At 47.9% G+C, this 20715-nt stretch overlaps 1 protein-coding gene across 1 annotated transcript in view; it reads left to right on the plus strand.

Annotated features, from left to right (window-relative positions):
- The first annotated feature begins 17827 nt into the window (after window positions 1-17827).
- The window catches only part of CLMN (calmin (calponin-like, transmembrane)), a 64890-nt gene continuing 62002 nt past the window's right edge, over window positions 17828-20715 (plus strand). The window contains exon 1 of the mRNA XM_008570526.1: window positions 17828-17882. Coding sequence (XP_008568748.1) covers window positions 17828-17882 — 55 coding nt within the window. The remainder of the gene's footprint in view (window positions 17883-20715) is intronic.

The raw sequence follows: 20715 nt of genomic DNA on the forward strand, positions 1-20715 counted from the left end.
AGGGCTGGTGTGGGTGGAGAGGTTTCATTTGTGTAGGCATAGACTTCGATGCTCAAATGTATAGGATTTCCCTGGTTTGCAGTCAGCCGCCAGAACCACCTCTCCCCTCCTCTGTGGCTTCTCTGGAGGGAAGGCACAGAGGCCCTCTAGGGTGACGGAAGCAAAATGCAGTAGCCCCAGGGGAATGATGTGGCCTGGGAGGCAGCTAAATATGGCCACTGGCCTTTTTGGTTTGTTCATTCTCCCTTCCAAATCACCTTTCACAGTGAGGGTCCTCCCGTCTGCAAAGTCATGTGCAGGCTTTCTGTGGGCTGATGCTGGCAAACGCAGGTGGTGATGAGACCCTAATGATCCCTAAATGGTTTGTAGTGAGACACAGGTCTCTCTTTGGGGCCTCTGACCTTGCTGTTCTCTCTGTCTAGTGGAAGGGGAGCCCTCTGTCAACAGAGTCTGTCCTCGTGTATTTAACCACTATTAATTTTAGTATTTTTTTTTTTTTGGAAGAGCAACATTTTTATTTTGGGGATAAATTTTTTTTAACTGAGCTGAAATTCACATAACATAAAATTAACCATTGTGAAGTGTGCCATTCAGTGCCATTTAGTACCTTCACTGTGTACAGCCATCACCATTGTCTAGTTCCAAAATGTTTTCATCTCCCCCAAAGAAGACCCCATACACATTAAGCAGTCAATTCCCATTTCTCCTGCACCAACCACCAGAAACCACTAATCTGCTCTCTGTCTCTATGGATTTACTTATTCTGGATATTTCGCTTCAGTGGAATTAATGATATGTGGCCTTTTGTGTTTGGCTTCTTTCACTTAGCCTGATGGTCCGAGGTTCATCCATGATGCAGCGTGTATCAGCACTTCATTTCTTTTCGTGCTGAGTATATTCCATTGTATGGGTGTTACATCTCCCCTCTCTGTTCTCCCACCTCACTGTCTAGGACTTAATATTTTGAAGTAAATTCCAGACATTGCACAATTGCATCCATAAGTATTTTAGTGTGTTTCTAAAAAAGATAATATATGATCATAATATATGATCACATCCAAAATGATTAACAATAATTTCTTAATATCAAATTGTTAGAAGAAGTTTTTCAGAGAGACTCCTTCACCTTTGCCAGGCCGAGAGATTCCTGCCTCAAAAGGTTTTCTATTGGTGCCAGCAGTTTCACACTGACGGAGAGCATCCTGGGCACTTCCTGGGAAAGCACCTGTATGTCCTTCAAAACTTAGCTCAGGCCAGTGTCACCTCTTCCGGGAGCCTTCTTTGATTGCCCCCAAGACTAGGTGGAGAGCTTACCTCAACCACAGGTGGTAGCTCAGGGCTTATTTGTCTGTAGACTGTGAGCTCCTGGAGGGCAGGGATGGTGCATTTTCATCTTACTCCTCTTACACTGTGTCTAGCACAGTGCTGGGCACAGAGTTAGTGCCCAGGGTCTGTTGAATAAACAAGTAATCGCTCATTGATTGATAATTCTGGCATTGGACGAGACGCGTCTGGCCCTGACCGCTAACCTGATCCTCCGTGCTTTGCCTCCATCTCCCCCACTTCATTTTTTCGGTTTCCTGTTTCTCTTCTCAATTAGCCTACTCTCCTCTAAGCACCACCCTCCAGCTGCTATACCAGTGTCTGCAATTTTCTATTGGAAAGATCAGAAGGAAATAAGTGAGTTTGCAAAGATTTCCACCAAATAGAGTTTGGATCATCAAGAGATACACTTGGGTTTTCTGGAAACTGTGTGACTTGGAACGGCTCAGTCCCAGTGACCCACCCAAGTGGGGTGCTGTTCCTTGAAATGATTCAAAGGGGTCATGGGCGGGATGTGAACTTGCTCCTAAATCTTCCTGCCTAGGATGCTGAAATCACCAGAATGCAAATTAATCAGAAATCTGACACTGAAGCTTGATTCTTCTTTGGCTTGGCCTGAGGTCCTGTCTGTAAGATTCCCATGGTGGCATGTGTCTGGGGGATGGTTTCTGGGCACTTGGCTCCATTGTATTCTGAAAGCACTTTGAGATGGTCTGTCCAAAAGCCCAGCCTCTAGTTAAGGCAGTGCCTTAATGGAGGGTCCCAGCAGCAGGGGCCTCTGCCACACGACAGACCCCTCCCTCTTTATGTGTCCACATTCATGGCCCCAGAAAGCACCAGTTCAGGATCCCCAGGATAGATTCTCTTACCCACTTCCACCTGCCAGGAGAGGATGACTAAACTGATCCTCCAAAACTTTTTCTTAGAGCTACTGTATTTGTCAATCTCTATTAATTAAAATAACAAGTGTTATTATGGAATATTAAAAGCATTCACCAAAGTAGAGAGAATAGGGCAGTGACCCCCCCATAGATAGAACTAGGGCCACTCTCGTTGGCAATCCCCGTCCCCTACCATCTCCAATTATTTTGAAGCAAATTCCAGACATTATATTACTTTTTTCCACAAATTTTTTAGTTTGGAATTCTGAAAGAGAAACTTTTTAAACATAACTACTACATTATCATGCCTGAAAAGCAAAACACAGATCCTTGAATACCATCCAATACCACCCATGTTCAAATTTCCCCAATTGTCCCGTGAATGGGTTTAGTTTTGCTTTTTGATGTTGTTTTGTTCAGGTCAGGATCCAAACAAGGGCCGCACGTTGCATGTGGTTGCTCTGTCTGTCTCTTAATTGTAGGCACTTTAACGGGGAGGTTTGGGTATTCTTCAAGAATTTAGAAGAACAGGAGCCCACCCCCACCCTGCCAGCTCCTGCCCCAGCATGAGCTCAGGAGACTCTCCTGCAATGCCTCACTCTGTTCCTGTCCATCCTTGACCTCACAACGAGCATCTTCTTATCCCTGCATTGCTTTCATTCTGTCCAGAACATTCCACAGGTGTTCATGGTGCTGAGCTAGACACAGGGATACAGAAGTGTGCCTCACTGAAAACATACATAAGAAGCACCCTATGTCTACCAGAGTCTGTGCTTGCCTCTGTGTGCATGTGTGTGATCACATACATCTGCTGTTCCCTGTGTGTCCTGAGCCTTTACTCAAGTGTCACCTTTTCAGGGAGGCCTTCCCTAGCCACATGATTTAAATCAGGGTTTCTCGACCTCAGCACTATGGATGTTTTGGACAGGATAATTCTGTTGTGGGACTGTCCCGTGCATTGTAGGGTTTACAGTAGTGTCCCTGGCCTCCACCCACTAGCTGCCAGTAGTGCCCCCTGCCCCAATTGTAACAACCAAAAATGTCTGCGGGAATTGCCAAACGTTCCCTGAGGGCAAAATCATCGTCCCAGGTTGAATCTTACCTATTTCAACTGTAACCACCAATCCCCCACCCCACCCTCCACCCCAATCTAACTTCCCTGCTTTGTTTTTCTCTGAGGCAATACATCTGAAATATTTATCCAATTGATTCTTGGCCTCTTCATGCCAGACCGCAAGTGTCAGGACTCTGGGACTTTTGTCTGCTTCCTCTGTAAGATTCCCATCTTTCATGTGTCCCCAGGGCCTAGACCATTGTTTGGCACACAGTAGGAGTCAGTAAACATTTGTGGAGAGACCAAGGGACTATCTTATGATAATACCGCAAGACACACGCAAAAATAGGAAGGCGGTCAGGTCTCCCCTTCAAGGAACACCCCCGCAGGGTTAGAGAGGTTCTTAAGGGGCAGCATGCTAGTGTGACCAGCTCCTTGTGCCTCAGAAGATGTCTCCCTCCTAGCCTGTGGCCAAGCCAGCTGCCCAGGAACTTGACAGGAAGGGACACACAGCAGCTGCTGCTGGGCAGAGAGGCAGGCAGCTCCCAAGGGGCGTTTGCTACCTGATCACAGACTGCATGATGACAGCTAGTCACTGGCCTGCGACCCCTATGCTTGGGCAGGGGTGGCATTAAAAATATTGACTGACTTGCCACGTAGACCTGGAAAGTTTGTAAGGTGTGGTTAGTGCAGTATGAGGTCCAATGGGGGAAAAAAGAGAGAAAACGGGTATTTCTAAGCAGAGCAATTGAAAGAGAAACCAGGGAAGGGAGAGAGGAACACAGGTGTGTAGAGATCTGATGGCTAAACATTATCAGGAGAAAGCAAGTGGGAGCAAAAAACCTGTCAGAGGGAAGGGACTCGATGGAAAACGTGGGGAAGAAAAATTATAGTACTTGAGAAATATAAAAAGTGCAATAAAGCATGGCGGGAAGCTGACAGATAAGCCAGAGACCAGATAACGAAAATGGGAAGATAAAATGCTAAGACTCTTTCTTGCCTTTCTTTGCTGTGAACTCGCACAGAGAAACAGAAGATAACTCCCAAACCACGTGGCTGCAGCGTCTGTTCCCTGTTTAACAGCCGAAGGCAGAGATGGGTGTAGAATTGGACAGCCGTGTTGAGAGCAACCCAGGCTTGACTGGCTAAGAGATGGGGCTGGTGGCAGGTCTCTGAGTGAGATTCGTGAGGGTCATGTGCAGTCATTTTATATATAGGACTGCCCTGGCAGACGGGAGGCCTCAGGAGATTGTAGCTGTTACTATTCCTATTGACCTAAGGTGTGTGGTCAGAGTGGAGATGTCCAGGTAGGTAAGGGCAGAGGGCACTATTCATAGAACTGTAGATCAGAGACACCCTCACACTTACCCACCCTTCCTTCTACATCTCCCCCATGGCAGGTTAAGATAGTCACGGTTATTAAATTCCCCAGAGGCAGCTGTGAGCTCTAGAGGGTGCAGGATAAGTTTGTGATCATTATGGATCCCTCGCAAACACTGATGAGCCTTTGGGGCCTTTTCTGAACATGGCTCATTGTGTTGAGAGTATTATTTATTTAGGGGTGAGTTGACCTCAGATTGGGGTGTCAGCCCCTATCAGATGATAGAAGCTGTCCACGAGCAGCTCCTGGTTATAAGTAAATTATAGTCTCATAAATGCCTCTGCCTCCTCTTCCTCCCTGATAATCACATGGCCTGACACCTCACGTGGGATCCTTGGGGCAAGGGCGGGTAACGGGTGAGCTCCCCAGATGTGCAGCCTCTGGCAGAGTGGGAATGAGGGATGCACTGAGTCCCCCAGGACTGGCCTCTGTGGGCGGGAATCTCCTCTGAGCCCAGACTCTCCTCCCTGACGCCTTTGAGCTTCTGAACATCCTCTGGGGCTTTTCACTTGCTGGTCCCTCCTTCTGGAATGCTCTTCCCACCACACTTTGCAGGGCTGACTCCTCACGCTCCAGAGTATATTCCTTTAGAGTATGCTACATTGGGGGGTGAGAAAAAGCATGTGGCTCTGTGGATACGTGCATGTGCTTGTAGAAGTCTGACATTTCTATAAGGAATCACATGAACCACAGCTAAATTGTTTGGGGGAGGGGAACTGGCTGGCTGGAGAGAGGGATGGGAGGGAGGCATCACTGTGTTTCTTTTTTATTAAACTTTTTGAATTTTGAACCATGTGACTGTTTATCTGTCCAAAAAGGACATTAAAATAAATGAACAAAGGAGGATTTTCAATCCCTTGACCCCAATGTTTTCTCTTTGGAGTCCTTATGAACAATTTTAAATGACTGTATTCGTCAGTCTGAGTGTGGTCCTCCTTCCCTCCCCCTGGACTATGGACTCCATGCAGGCGGGGGCCGTGTCTGCCCTGTTCTTTAGTACCTAGCACAGGGCTTGGCAAATAGCCGGACTTGACTGGTAAATGAAGGAAGAATGAACAAACTCAGGACGTGCGGCTGGTGTGTTACAGTATTGAACGTGAATCTGTATCCATCAAATATCAAACGTCAGGCGTTGCCCCAGACATCACAATTGTCCAATGAGTTCACTGCCTAAATACCTGTAATCCCTGCCCCCTGGCGCAGAGCCTGGCACATGGTAGGTGCACAGGAGAGATCTGTTGAGTGTGTAGATGAATGGCTGACTTCATCTCTGGGCATTCTGGAGCTCCACCCCGCAATCTCACTCTGTTCCCACTGAGGTTTGTGGCTTGTCTGTTACAGCAGCAAGCATTACTCTAACACCCTCTCAGCCTTTCCCCAGAGCATGCTCCCCACCCCATCTCCCTTTCCATCTCCCCAGCCGACATCCTCCTGCCAGGCTCCCCCTCCGGCTCAGTGTCTCCTTTTCTTCAAAGCCCACTCCAGTTCCATTCTTCCTTCCTGCATTTTGCTGCCAGTAGCCTGAGGACCTTGCTCTACCCAGGGGCAATCCCTGTTGTGCACACTAGCATTTTTCTTTCTTTCCACACTTTTCTCCATTCAAATGTTTATATTTTTCTCTAAGACAGGATGTATGTCCATCAGCAGAAGAAGGAGTAAATTGGGTAACAGTCACACAATGTAATAATACATAGCAAAAAAAAGATAAGACTGCTGATATACATGATAACATGAATGAATCTTGAAAACGTTAATGGAACAAAAAGGACAGACACAAAGAACTACATACGGTGTGATTCCATGTATATGAAGTTCAAGAACGGGCAAATTGAATCTATGGTGCAAGAAGTCAAAATAGTGCGGAGACTGGAAAGGGGCAGAGAGAATTTTCTGGGTGGTGCCAGTGTTCTCTATTCTTGATGTGGGTGGTAGTTAAACAGATATATGCAAAGGTTAAAATTCATTGAGCCCTTACACTTAACCTCTGCATATTCTACTGTACTAAATTATGCCTCAATTGGGGCAAATAAAAGACAGGCTTATACTCTGCATGCTGCTCTGTTCCCTTACACTTTTACTTTAAACATACTGCCATTATGTAGATCTGCCTTGTACTTCTAATGGCTATAGAGTATTCTGTGCACAGATGTCATTTGTATCTTCTGACCAACTTTGTCTCCCATGAGGAAATCCTTCTGAAATGATGTACGAGGAGATGGGGACACTCAGGATCTTTGGCGTTGTCTGTGCCTCTCAGGAAAGTGGTCTCTGCAGGCAGGCCAGGAGAACATAGCTGCTGCTCTGGGACTGAATTTTTCAGAATTATTCAGTTCATCAGGAATAATTTATAAAAATAAGTCAGGTTTCATCAAAGTTAAAAATTCTTGTGCTTCAAAGAACACCATCAAGAAAGTGAAAAGACAACCCACAGACTGGGAGAAAATATTTGCAAATCATGTATCTGATAAAGGACTTGCATCTAGAATGTATAAATTAATTTTGCAACTCAAAACGACAAACAACTTAATTTTAAAATGGACAAAGGATTTGAATAGATATTTCTCCAAAGAAGATCTACAAATGGCCAATAGGCGCATGAAATGATGCTCAACATCATTATTCTTTAGGGAAATGAAATAGAAACTATAACGATAGACTACTTCACATGCACTACAATGGCTAAAATAAAAATGGCAGACAATTATAACTGTTGGCAAGGATGTGGAAAAATTAGAACCCTAATATGTTGTGGGAGGGAATGTAAAACAGTGCAGCTCCTACAGAAAACAGTCTGGCAGTTCCTCAAAATGTCAAACATACAATTAACATGCAATCTGTCAATTCCACTCCTAGGTATATACCCACGAAAAATGAAAACATACATCCACACAATTGTACATGAATGCTCATAGCAGCATAGCAGAATTATTCATAATAGCCAATAAGTGGAAACCACCCAATGACCATCAACTGATGAATGAATAAATAAAATGTAGTATATCCATACATTGGAATATTATTCAGCAATAAAAAGGAATGAAGTACTGATACATGCTATGACATAGATGAACCTTGAAAACATGCTGAGTGAAGACAGCCAGTCACAAAAGCCACCAACTGCATGATTCCATTTGTATGGAAACGTCCCAAAACCATGGTAACAGAAAGTGTGCCAGTGTTTGCCTAGGGCTGGGGAGCGGGAGATGGAGAATGGGGAATGGCTGCTGATAGGTATAGGATTTCTTTTTGATGAAAGTGTTCTAAAATTAGATTATGGTTATGGTTACGTAACTTTGCATATACTAGGAACCGCTGAACTATGTACTTTAAATATTGCATTATATAGTATGTGATTTATATCTCAAAAAAATGAGTGAGGCACTTGGAAGATATCATGGGAAATAAATAATTTTTAATTGAAATACCTTAAAAATATTGAATTAGGTGATGATGATGGGGGAGGTGGTCAACAAAGAGCATTAACTGGACATGGCTTGGCAGGAGATGGGGCACATCATGGCAAGAGAGTCCCCCCTCAGTGCTTGAGTCCCGGGCTTGGCTCTTCCCCTCCCTGGATGTTTGACACTGACCAAGTCATCGTACCTCCTTGGTTTCTGTTTTCTTATTCATAAAATGGAAACATACGTTACAGTAAGGCCAGCTGCTGTAACAGATGAGCCTCCCCATCGCCATGGTTTAACATAGAAATTCATTTCCCACTCATGCAAAGTCCACTGAAGGGGCATGCAGGTAGGAAGGGGGAAGAGCACGTGGGAGGTGGATGGGCCAGGCCGGAAGTGATGCACATCTCTTCCACTCCATTCCATTGGCCAGGACTTGCTCACATGACCCCCCACCTAGAGGCAGGGGGCCAGGGGATGCTGTCTCCTCCCATGAATGTCTCTGCACTGTAGAGGGGGAGCGTGAGCCTTTGGTGGGAAGGCACTGGATCTACCACAGACAGATGTGGGGCTTGGGGATCCAGGAGGGAACCTGCAAGGGTTCAGGCTGGCAGAGCCTGGAGGCCACAATCAAGAGGTGATATTATTATCCAGTGTGATCCTGAGTACAAGCCCTTTGAAGACTCCGAAGGCAAGATATTAACACAAAGCATCATGACCTTTATCAGAAGTCAGGAGTTAGGGTAAAGCCCTCTCAGCTCCAAGTTGGGTCAGGCCACCTGACCACCTCTCAGTAGATCTACCAACCGAGGGGAAGCATAATTTTACATGAACAGCTTTAAATTTCCGAATCAAAGTATCTGCTACTCCCATTTGATTCTGGTCTAAAGCTGAGGACCAGGTGTGGGTGTCCCATGCAAGGCTCTGGTGTCTCACATCGACGGTGGCTTCTGCAGTGGCCTGCACATGGGAGATGTCTGGTTTCATCAGATGACTGGCCATTGCCTGCAACTGCCAAGAGGATTGTATTGTGGAGCTGTTGCTATAGAGAAAATCTGATTACATTCAAAGTCAGGCTTATTAAATCAGAATTTTCTTTTTCCTCAAGGCTGGAGAATGTCACAGGGAGGCCCTTCCTCTTTCTGCCTACTTCAGGCTTATTGAAGGTAAATGTTCAACAAGGCTCTGTCTGAGCATGAAAAGAATGCCTTGTTCCGTCTGATCCAGCCAGCTGCTTGGAATATGATTCACCAGGAAGCAAAAATGAGAAATTGATATGGTTGGGGCAGTTGCAAATGATTGCACACAGAAGTTCTGATTCACAGATAGTGCTTTTTTCCTTCCTTTTGCTGTGCTCACATGTGCGCAAGTTATACCTGTGCATAATAGAGTTCTCCAGAGAAACAACCAAGAGGATGTGTATAGAGAGAGATTTATTTTTAGGAACTGGCTTACACAATTGTGGAGGCTTGGTAAGTCCAGAATCTGTAGGGTAGGTCAGCAGGCTAAAGACCCAAGGAAGATCCGTGGCTCAAGTCTGAAGGCCACCTGCTAGCAAAATTCCTTCTTGCTCAGAGGAGGTCAGTCTTTGTTCTATTAAAGCCTTAAATGATTGGATGGGGCTCACACATTATGGAGGGCAATCTGCATTACTCTAAGTCTATTGATTTAGACGTTAATCCCATCTAAAAAAAATGCCTTCACAGAAATATCTAGAATAATGTTTGACTAAATCTCTAGGTACCATGGCTTAGTCAAGTTGACCCATTGCACTGTTATTCTAAACTCGCTCACAGAGGTGGTGGCTTCCCTGGGATGTGCATGGACACTGGGGATTCTGGATATGAATCTTTCCCCTTGGGTTTTCTAGGAATGTGACTTAAACCTCTCTCATCCTCTGTGGCCTTGTAAAAATAAAAGCACCTCTGTGTACCAAGCAGGGGGGATTTGTGATTCTCCCCACTCTTAAGGACAGGACATTTTAAGGGACTGACACAGGATCGTACAGCTGCTGAGTGGACAAGTGGGGCCCAGAATCCAGGTCTGGCCCCGCTGAGGTCACAAGACTGGAGTGAGGATTTGTGCAGGTGCGTTGACTACCGAGTTGGGAATGGTGGTGTTTAATCTGGACTCAGAATGTGAGGTTGTGATGGTGGTGGTGACAACGATGCTGACAGCCAATGCTTACTGGGCGTTTGCTGTGCCAGCTGTTTGTCTAAGCTCTTCAGTGGCCCTAACTCATTTAATTCTCACGACAACTCATGAGGTAGGCGCTGCTATTACGCCCATTTTCCTGGGAATTGAGGCACAAACTTACATGACATGCTCAAGATCTCCTTCCTTCTCCCAGGCTTCTCCCACCTCATTTCTTGTGGCTGCTCTGGGCTCTGCAAAGCCTGTCTCACTGCCTTCCAACTCAAATATACAATTATTCTAAATATGTGTTGATATTCCAAGTGTATTTTAGGGCTTCATGCTGAAATTCTGCACTGAGGTGAAGTGGGCAGATATTTTCCCCTCCTTTTGCTGGGCCACTCCAGAGCCCTTTTTCTGGATGGATGTGGCTGCTTCCATTCTCTTACCAGTATCTTATCAGTATCTGGATCATTCTAGGTACCTGGCTCCTGTGAGCCACATGTCCACTGGGCAGTTGGTTTGGCTACCACAGACCGAGCCCGGGAGTACCAGTCACTGCATGGTGGTTAAGAGCTTGATTCTGAGACCCAGCACTGGTTTTGCTTGCACCTCCCAGGAGAACAAGCTGTGTGACCTTGGGCTTGTTACCTGACTCCCTAAGCCCAACCTCCTTATCCAGATAATGGGGAAAAGAGTAGCCCCTACCTTGAACTTATCAAGATTGGGTAAGATTGGGTCTCTAAAGCCCTTAGCACAGTGCCTGCCTGGCACATAACAAGCATGCAAAAATGAAAATCTATTTTTATTAGGTATTTAATAAATGCCTCGTGGATCTCTCTTGGTCGACTCTGCTTGTTCTAGATTATTTTTCAGGTCGTTGCTTGCTCAACCGTCCTCTGGTCACTGGAAATGTATTTATTTTACTTGTCTTTTGTGCAGGGAGGTGGGGTTGGTCTTCTGCTGAGTAGAACAGCTGGTGAAAAATTAAGTTTTCAGTAGCCAGGCCAAAAACTGGGTTAACCACAGGGCAGGTACAGGGCTCTGACTTAAAGAGAGTCCCCTGGAGCCAGGCTCTGAAAATGGCTTTAATGCTTTTGAACAGGCGATGACATTTGGTTGCAGGCTTCCCACGTGATGTGGGGAGATGTGGAGAGTTCAGATTGATTTGCCAGGACATTTGGGAGCATTTGGGAACACAGACGTGGACCCTGGCCCGGCCCCAGTGCCTGTCATCCAGGCCTTTAATGCCGGCTCTCCTGAGCCCAGACCCAAGCCGCAGCTTGGAAGAGAACTTCTCAGGAAAGGCATCTGGGAGAGGGCGCTGCTCACAGGTTGTCAGGACTTGTTCCTTCTCAGGGTGATGCCGGCTCTCCTGAGCCCAGACCCAAGCCGCAGCTTGGAAGAGAACTTCCTAGGAAAGGCATCTGGGAGAGGGCGCTGCTCACAGGTTGTCAGGACTTGTTCCTTCTCAGGGTGAGGTTGATGGATGCTCGAGGAGTCCAGGGAAGCAACAAGCCGGTGATGACTTCCAGGTTCTTGCTGAGGGCAGGAATGGGCTGTGGGGATCCTTGCATCGTCTGGGACACACATACCCTCATGGGCAGAGTGGAGGAGTCAGTATACCTGCAGCAGCTTAGGATGGCCAGGGTTGGAGGAGCCACCCTGCCCGACAGTGACTCTGTGTTCCTCTGGGTCCCACTGCAAAGACATACAGCCCCCAACACCTGGTAACTCTCACACTGTTGAGAGTGAAAGGGGATGCTGTTAGTTACAATGGATTCTTACAATTCCCAGATTCCATATTTGTGAATTCATCTGCTCTGTAACACTTATTTGTGGCTCATACCTGCAGCAGCTTAGGATGGCCAGGGTTGGAGGAGCCACCCTGCCCGACAGTGACTGTGTGTTCCTCTGGGTCCCACTGCAAAGACATACAGCCCCCAACACCTGGTAACTCTCACACTGTTGAGAGTGAAAGGGGATGCTGTTAGTTACAGTGGATCCTTACAATTCCCAGATTCCATATTTGTGAATTCATCTGCTCTGTAACACTTATTTGTGGCTCCAAAATGCTCATGATGCTTTCATAGTCACTTGTCATGCACAAAGTGGCAGAAAATGTGAGTAGCTTTTTGCGTGTGTTCCCAGCTCGGGTGAAATGAGGCAGAGATGCTCTGCCTTCTTGTTTCAGCTCTAACACCGTAAATAGGGATTTTTTTTTTTTTTCACAGCCTCGTTAGTGCCACGTTTTTTGCATCTGTTTGCTCTTTATTGGTGATTTTGCCATTTAAAATGGCCCCCAAGCAATAGTGGTGAAGTCACAAAGGCTGTGATGTGCCTTATGGAAAAAATACGTGTGTTAGAGAAGCTTCAGGAATGAGTTACAGTGCTGTTGGCCATGAGTTCAGTATTAATGAATCAGTGATATGTTTTAAGTAGTGTCTTTAAACAGAAACACACATAAAACAAGGTTATGTATTGATCAGTTGACAAAAATCTTGTGAGCAGAGATTCGCAGGAACCTAACCCTATGTTTCCATAGGAGCAATGGTTCAATATTCGCTAACATGGGCCGGCCCGGTGGCGCACTGCTACAGTGCGCCGCTTGGGAGTGGGGCTGCGCTCCCGCCGAGGGTTCGGATCCCACATACAGACCGGTTCCCGCTCACTGGCTGAGTGAGGGGCGGGCGCAGCACCGAGGGTTGCGATCCCGTTGCCGGTCCCCGTCTGGTATGGGCGCGACACTGAGGGTTGCGGTCCGTTGCCAGACACGAAAAAAAACAAAAAGGAAAAAAAAAATCGCTAACATGGCATTTATGAGGACTTTATAGAACATAACTACCATGGGAGATGAGAATCAATTGTATTACACTTGGACGATGGGATAAACTGGTCAAGTAGCTACTCAAGACCAGACTCAAAATTGCTTCCTCCGGGAAGCTCCCATGATCATGCCAGCCTCCAGCGATTTTTTTCTCCACCTCAACTTGCCCCACAATATGTACTGTGTTTACCATTGATTTGATACGTGACATAGACTGCAAGATATTAGTCACTTTTCTTATGTGTTTCTCTCATTGTGTGATAATAGCATGAGTTCCTTGAGGCTGGGAATGTGTCTAACATAATGTCTCTACTCATAGTAGATAATATAATAAGTGTACGATTCTTTCAACAAACATTTCATTCATTAATTTGATTTGCTCATTGGATCCATTCTTTTAGTGAACAAATAAATGCATAATGTCTCTACTCATAGTAGATAATATAATAAGTGTACGATTCTTTCAACATTTCATTCATTAATTTGATTTGCTCATTGGATCCATTCTTTTAGTGAACAAATAAATGCAGGACTGACTGCATGAATGAATGAATCGTGTGCTCGCTGACCATCTGCTGTATGCGAGGTACCGGGGGCAGTCAGGCTGTGATGATGGGGAGGTCTTTACCATGCAGAGGCAGAGGCATGGGTGCTGCCGTGGAGGGGAGCAGACAGGAGGCGCGTCCCGTCTTGGGGAGGGCAGGGCGGCCATCCAGGGGAATTTGACAGGTAGGTGGAGAAGGGCAGGGAGGGCGTGCCAGGCAGCATGGACGTTGTATGCAAAGGCCTGAGGCGCGGGCAAGCAGGCGCGGTGGGGAGCTACAGAGTGTGCAGCAGCCAAGGGGAAAGCAGGGCAGGGTGGGAGAGGTGAGAGGGAGGACGGTGCGGCTGGCACATGGGTGGGGGCCCCCGGGGGCCATGTGTTTGTATGCTGAGGAGTGCAGAGTCGTGGAAAGCCTTTCAGGGGGCTAAGCACTCGGTGGTATTGAGTTTGGACGTCATGCTTTTGTGCTTAATTAACTCAACAGCAGATGCACGTAGTTGGGAACAGGTGTGGGCCCTGTGCTGGCCAGTGGGAGGACTCAGAGGAATCAGCCACCACCCAGTCCTGCGGGAACTCACAGCTGCGGGGGGTGGGGGGGAGCAGGTGAGACATGCAAAGTAAACTCCTTTCCCAGCCCCCCAGCTAGTCATAAAAACAGGATTCCCTAACAGATCAAGATCGCGTTTTTCTGGCCTGCTCCCAGCAGCTCCATGGGAACGACAGCCTGTCTCATTTCCTCCCAAATGTTTCTTGAATCCCCAGGAGGGGCCTGGCCAGAGGTGGGGTGGGGGTGTCCTCATGTGTCCTTGTGAAGTGTGGGCTCTGGCACCCACCAGGTCTGTGTAGGCACATTTCCTCCTCTGCTCTGGCACCTGAGGGTCAAGCCTGATATGGGGGAGCCAGTGGACAGCCAGGGCCGGCCAGCGCCAGAGCTCTCCAGCTTTGTTGTGTCACAAATGGGCAGAGTGGAGGAGTCATTGCGCCGTCGACACTGGGAGCTGGCTCCCTCTGCTTTCCCAGCCGTGTTGGCTGGCCCAGCCTCCACGTCCAGCAGTAACTCCCTGAACTCCACACACACACACACACACACACACACACACACACACACCCATGCACACACTCCATGCACACGATACATACACCCCCCTACACACATACAAGCACCACACACATCACACGCCCCCACAGACATACACATCACACACATGGACTCACGTACACACACCCCCACACAGCACATATGTTGCACACACAGCCCTGCACACAGGAGATGCGCGCTGCTCCCTGGGGCTGCAGAGGCAGCCCCCCACCTGCTCCCTGTCTCCTCCGAGGTGTTTCTACCAGTGCCCTTCTTTTTGGCTCTTGCCCTCTTTACTCAGACCCTGTGGCCCAAGGACGCAGGCCTCAGGCTCAGGGCTGGGCCAGAGGAGGTCCTGGCCCCCACTTGCCGATGCCAGCCGCCTGGCACCTGCTGTGCTTTGGGCCACCCCTTACCTCCATGTCTAGCTCTTTGGGGGATCCAATGAACCACATTCACTTTCTTTGCCTCTTTGTTTGGGGTGACTGATGCCCAAAGCCACTTAGCCCCCCACCTCCCGTGTACAGCCGGTGGCCTTTCCCACCAGCGCTTCAGATGGGGCGGACCTTGGCTGGTGTAAACAGTCTGAAAAGACAGACGAGGCAGGGGGCTTCCTTGAAGAACTAGCAAAGAATGGAGAGAATTCTGCAGCTCTTGGGGCCACGTGATTATTAAAGTGCAAAGAGGAGCTACCACTGAGGCGAGCCAGTGACACTGTGACCTTGTACGTCTGACTGATTCTTACCCCGGTACCGCTGCACCCGGGCCCAGGTCTGGCTGCAGTCGTTCTACAGGTGAGAAGAGTGAATCTCAGAATCTGTTAGTGTGTTAGAGCTGCTGCGACAAAGTACTCCTGACTGGGCAGCTTAAAAAACAACAGAAATGTATTTTCTCACAGTTCCGGAGGCTGCAAGTCCAAGATCAAGGTGTCAGCAGGGTTGGTTTTTCCTGAGGGCCATGAGGGAAGGATCTGTTCCAGGCCCCTTTCCTTGGCCTGTACATGGCCGTCTTCTCACTGTGTCTATACCTTGTCTTCCCTCCATACGTGTCTGTGTCTTAATCTCTTCTCACGAGGACATCGGTTTATGGGGTAGGGCCCACCTTAACTTGATCGCCTTTGTAAAGACCTGACCTCTAAATGCAGTAGCATTCTGAGGTACTGGGGATTAGGGCTTCAATGTATTAATTGGGGTGGGGGTTGAAAAGAAAAAGCCCCAGCCCAAGTGCAAAAGAAACACACCAGGAGACAGGGACTCAACCAAAGTGCATCAGGCAGGCAAATGAACAAGCGGCTGCCCTCTCCGAAGTGGGAGCAGCAGGAGGAGGAGTCGGGTGGGCCTTTTATATCCAGTTACGCTGAGCTGGACTGTTCCTATTGGCTGAGAAGGAAGGGGAGGGAAGCGAGCGGGGTTTAAGCTGAGCTGGGGTTTTTCAATAGGTGGAGAAATTCACATGTATGAGAAGGGGATGTGGTGGGGGGGAAGAAGGGGGAGGGGTTTTTTGTGATTCTCGGAAAACATGCTGTTCTAGGGACCCAAAACCCTCCGCAGCCATTTTGGGTGTTCCTTCCGTCTGCCCGCTGCCATCTTAGACATCGGCTAAAACATAATTGCCTAACGGGGGAGAGGATACAGTTCAGCCCATAACAGAGAGGTTAAGCAATTTGCACTGACCACACAGCTGGGTGGTGGATCTAAGAGAGGAACCAACTTCTGCCGACTGCGAAGGGCATGCTGGGCTGGGGCAGCTGTCCAGCAGTAGTCATCTTGGAGGGGCTGTCTCGTGTCCCCTTGCTCCTTTGGAGGTGGTTGGGGTGGTTGGGGTGGGAGGAGTGATGGGAAAGGATGGAGAAAATCTGAGCCTTCCCATCCCTGCAGATGCCGTTACGTGCTTAACCCCAGGAGGACCCCGTGTTCCAGTCAGGAGGACCAGTAGCGTCAGGGAGACTCTTTTTTCTCTCACACATACCCAAAGATAGCTGTTGAACACAGGGAGAGATGTGGGGGTCAGATCTAGTTCTGAAACTTCCTAGCAGCATGGCTTTGGACACATGCCCCAAACCTTGTATTTTCACTGGTGAGAGGGAAACTAGAATGCCTGTCTGTTAGAATGCTTGGTGGCAAGTGACAGAAACCTAACTGGAAGTAACCTAAGCACAGAGGGGAATAAATCTGCTGTGGATTTGAAGGAAGAGATGCCAAGCAAGCCACTGGCTGGGTGGGGATGCTGCTGAGCCCAGGAATGAAGGAAGCGGGGACCTGAGCATCACCGACTCCTGTGTTCCTCTCTCCTCTCTGCTCCCCTCTGTATTTTGTCTGATTCTTTTATTCTCTAGAGTGACTTTCTCCACCAAGTGGGAAATGTGGCTACCATTAGCACCCACGTTCAAATTTCATGGCTTCAGTCATGGGAGACAGTCCTGGGTCAAATGCTCCCAGGGAAGAAGCTCATTGGCTCAGCTTGGGACCAGTGTCCTCTAAGCCAATCTGACTGTCACCAGGAGGGGCGGGGTACTGAAATGTGACAGGGTCGTGGCCTAGAATGTAGAGTCATGTTAGAACATGGTAGCTCAGCACCCCTGGTAGCCCCATGGCAGGGCAGCCAGGAGGCAGTCTCTACAAAGGGAATTTGAACATGCGTCATGTAAGAATTAAACAAGGTGATGTTCTTGAGCCCTTTTAGTCAACTGCCTGCCTAAAAGGGCTACTGAACATCTCCTTGTTTAATTCAAATCTATTATTTGGGGGGGGGGTGCAGTATATAGAGGGAAAATGAATAGAAGTAGTCACAAATAGTTTCTCATCTAGAGCAGGCACTCAGCTGTTTAGTTGGATGAACAGAATATGAATGAATTGTCAGTTTTGCTCTTGCCTTTACCTTTGGCTTACTTTTCTTCAGCTCTAACTAGTGTAAATTTCAACCCAGGATGAAAGATCACTGTGGAGCTACACAACCACGCCAGTTGTGGGGCTCTTTTTATCCGCCTGTAATCCTGCGCTCACTGGGCCAACTGTCGAGCTAGGGCTTGATCTGGAGCTCACAGACCCCTCAAGCCTGTTGTCCAGGCTGGGTCACAAACCCTTCACATGCCAGGCTGGGTCCCCAGACCCCTCACACGCCAGGCTGGGTCCCCAGACCCCTTACACACAGGTCTATGAGCTAGGTAACCGACAAACAGGTCCTTGGAAGCTGTAGGTTGGAAAGCATGGCTGTGTGGGGCGACAGCCACCTGAGGCAGATGCCAGCCAAGGTGGGTGCAGGTACGCAAACTCCACCCACACACAACCTGCCCACAAAGAATGTGCTGCACCACCCCCAACCTGCCTTGAGGCAAGGGGACCTGATTAAATTATTCTATTTTCCCAACAATTACGCATTCTGATTTAATCGATCTATATGAATAATGGCCTCATTGTGTATTTGGAACCCTTTGGGTGGCATTCAAGGCTCTCTCACCAAAGCGCCCCTCCCTCTCCTACTAGTTCATGTCCCACTTCTCCCTGCCAAGGTTCTTGGGCTTAAGTCTCAGAACATCCCATTCATTATTAGATGCCCTCCCAGCCTTAGCTCTCTGCTGTTCCCTCTGCATAGAATGCCCTTTCTCTTCTTTTTTCCTATCTGCTAACATCCTACTGGGCCTTCAGCTCCACCCCCAACCCTGGCAGTGCCTGAGGCCAGTGGCTTCTCCTGCCTTCCCCAGTTTCCTGTGTCTGTTTTCCCAGCAAGGTGTGAACTAGGACCCCATATTTGGCAAATTCCCTTCCACACCAGCACAGACACACGTTATGCACCCAGTGCATTGTTAAGCTTTGTTTTTAAATGAATAAATTTAGGGACCTCTAGCCAGGAGCCACCTGGTCTTCCTTCTGGTCATTTAAGTGTCTTGCGCAGTTCCGCACTGAGTGGATATTGGAGAGATGGCTGTGAAGAGCACATGCTCAGCCAGCACATGGCGAATGCCCTCCCGTGGGCCTGACAGCAGGTGGATGTATGCTAGGAGGCCAGCTCTTTCCCAGAGAGCAAAATGTGTCAAAACGTGTTCATACAGAGAGTGTTAGAGAGTATTTTCTAAGTGTTAAGTACTGCCATTATCTGTTGAGTCACAAGCCCCGCTGGGTGCAAGTTCCTCAGCCAAGATTCATTGTTGCTGACAAAACAAAGAGAGTTCCAGACATTGAATATTCATGAGCCTGATCAGCTTGCCCTCTTTTGTGAAAAGAATGGGTTTAAAATGATGTGGGGAGGCTGTGAAGTCCTTCCTAACTGGGTGCCAAGGAGTGGGTGGCAGAGAACTCAGTAGGAGGGTGCCCGTGGGGAGGAACATTGGGGGGCATTGTTTCCCGTATACCCATTTACATACCCACCATATATCCTGGTGGTTAAGAACCCGGGCTCAAATTACAGATCTGCCCACTTCTAGCTGTGTGACTGTAGGCAAGTTACTTAACCTCTCTGTGCCTTGGTTTCCTCATTTGAAAAATGGGGATAAGAATAGTGTCTGCCTTATAGGGTTAAAATAATTGGGATTAAAGGAATTAATTTAGGTAAAGTGCTTAAAAGAGTACTATCAGTTCTGCTATCACATATGTGCTCTTAAAAATCACCATACTAATGCAAAAAATGGGAATAAAAGAAAACAAGGCTAGGGGCACAGCACTCAAAAACTTCATCAGTGACAAGTTAAAAAAAAGATGGGAACCTAATAAAAACAATAGCACAGTTTTGCACCTGCTGAGTGGTTAAGAATATATAAATACTGCAATGGATATGGCACTTTACCTTGAGAAGAGCCTGAAGCTTGCTTGTGGAAGTGGCCGTGGGAAGGGGTGTAGCTTGTGAGTGACTGTGAAGTGGTAGAAGGAGGGTGATCCCAAATCAGATGGAAAGTTGTGTATTAGTAGTTTCCTGTGGCTGCTGTAACAAAGTGTACCAGACTGGGTGCCTTTGAGGCAGGACAGAGTAGCGACATGCCCCAGGAAGGCTGTTCATAAATATTCAGACTGGATTGACCAGACGGGATGCACACGCCCCTGACCTTCTCCATCCCCTCCGTCCCACATGCAAACTCCTAATGGCTCCCTTCTGCCCCTCCTGTCCCGCCTAGTGCACAGGTTCTTGCCGATCCAGTCTGTATATTTAGGAGGAGCCTCCCTGGGATGTGTCCCTACTCTGTCCTGCCTCACCTTCAATAAGACATGTGTTTGCTCACAGTTCTAGAGGCTGGAAGTCTGAGATCAAGGTGCAGTGGCAGGTTGGTTTCCTCTGAGGCCTCTCTCCTTGGCTCGCAGGTGGCCGCCCTCTTGCTGCCTCTTCACATGGTTGTCCCTCTGAGTACACACACCCCTGGTGTCTCTTTTTTTTGGGTGGGGGGAGGCAGCTGGCCGGTACAGAGATTGAACCCTGGACCATTGTGTTATCAGCACCACATTGTAACCAAGTGAGCTAACCTGCCAGTGGGCCTCTCTCCCAGCCCCCACTGCAACATGTCTCTGTGTGTCCAAATTTCCTCTTCTTATAAGAACATCAGTCAGATTGGATTAGGGCCCATCCTAAAGGCCTCGTTTAAACTTAATCACTTCTTCAAAGGCCCTATCTCCAAACACAGTCACATTCTAAGGTACCTTGAGTTAGGACTTTAACATCTAGATTGGGGGTGGGGTGGGGCACACACTATTCAGCCCATGACAGGCTGTAGCATTAGATGTGGATGGACATGGCTCTTAATGCACACGGCGGACCAATGTAAATGGTAGATGTTTGAGATATGTGTGCATGAATATAGGGTGTGTGTGTGTGTGTGTGTGTGTGTGTGTGTGTGTCGTGCTCCTACATGGCTCCGTTCAGCTCCAGTCAGACGCACCTAATGTTACTCAGGGGTGAAAATGTCAAACACCACATTTATGTCTGCTTGAATTTTTCCCTAATGCATCACTTGCATTGGAACCAATTTGTGTTTTCTACCAAGCATTGTAGCAGAACCGGCTGCACCTGCTGCATAGTGATGCTGTACACTGCTAGTCTTTGGGCACGGCTGTGCTCCTGGGTCATGCTGTGTCTGTCCTGAGCATGTCATCCTCACAGCTGCGCTGTGAG

Source organism: Galeopterus variegatus, unplaced genomic scaffold (assembly GCF_000696425.1).
Source record: "Galeopterus variegatus unplaced genomic scaffold, G_variegatus-3.0.2 Scaffold609, whole genome shotgun sequence".
NCBI classification, from domain to species: Eukaryota; Metazoa; Chordata; class Mammalia; order Dermoptera; family Cynocephalidae; genus Galeopterus; species Galeopterus variegatus.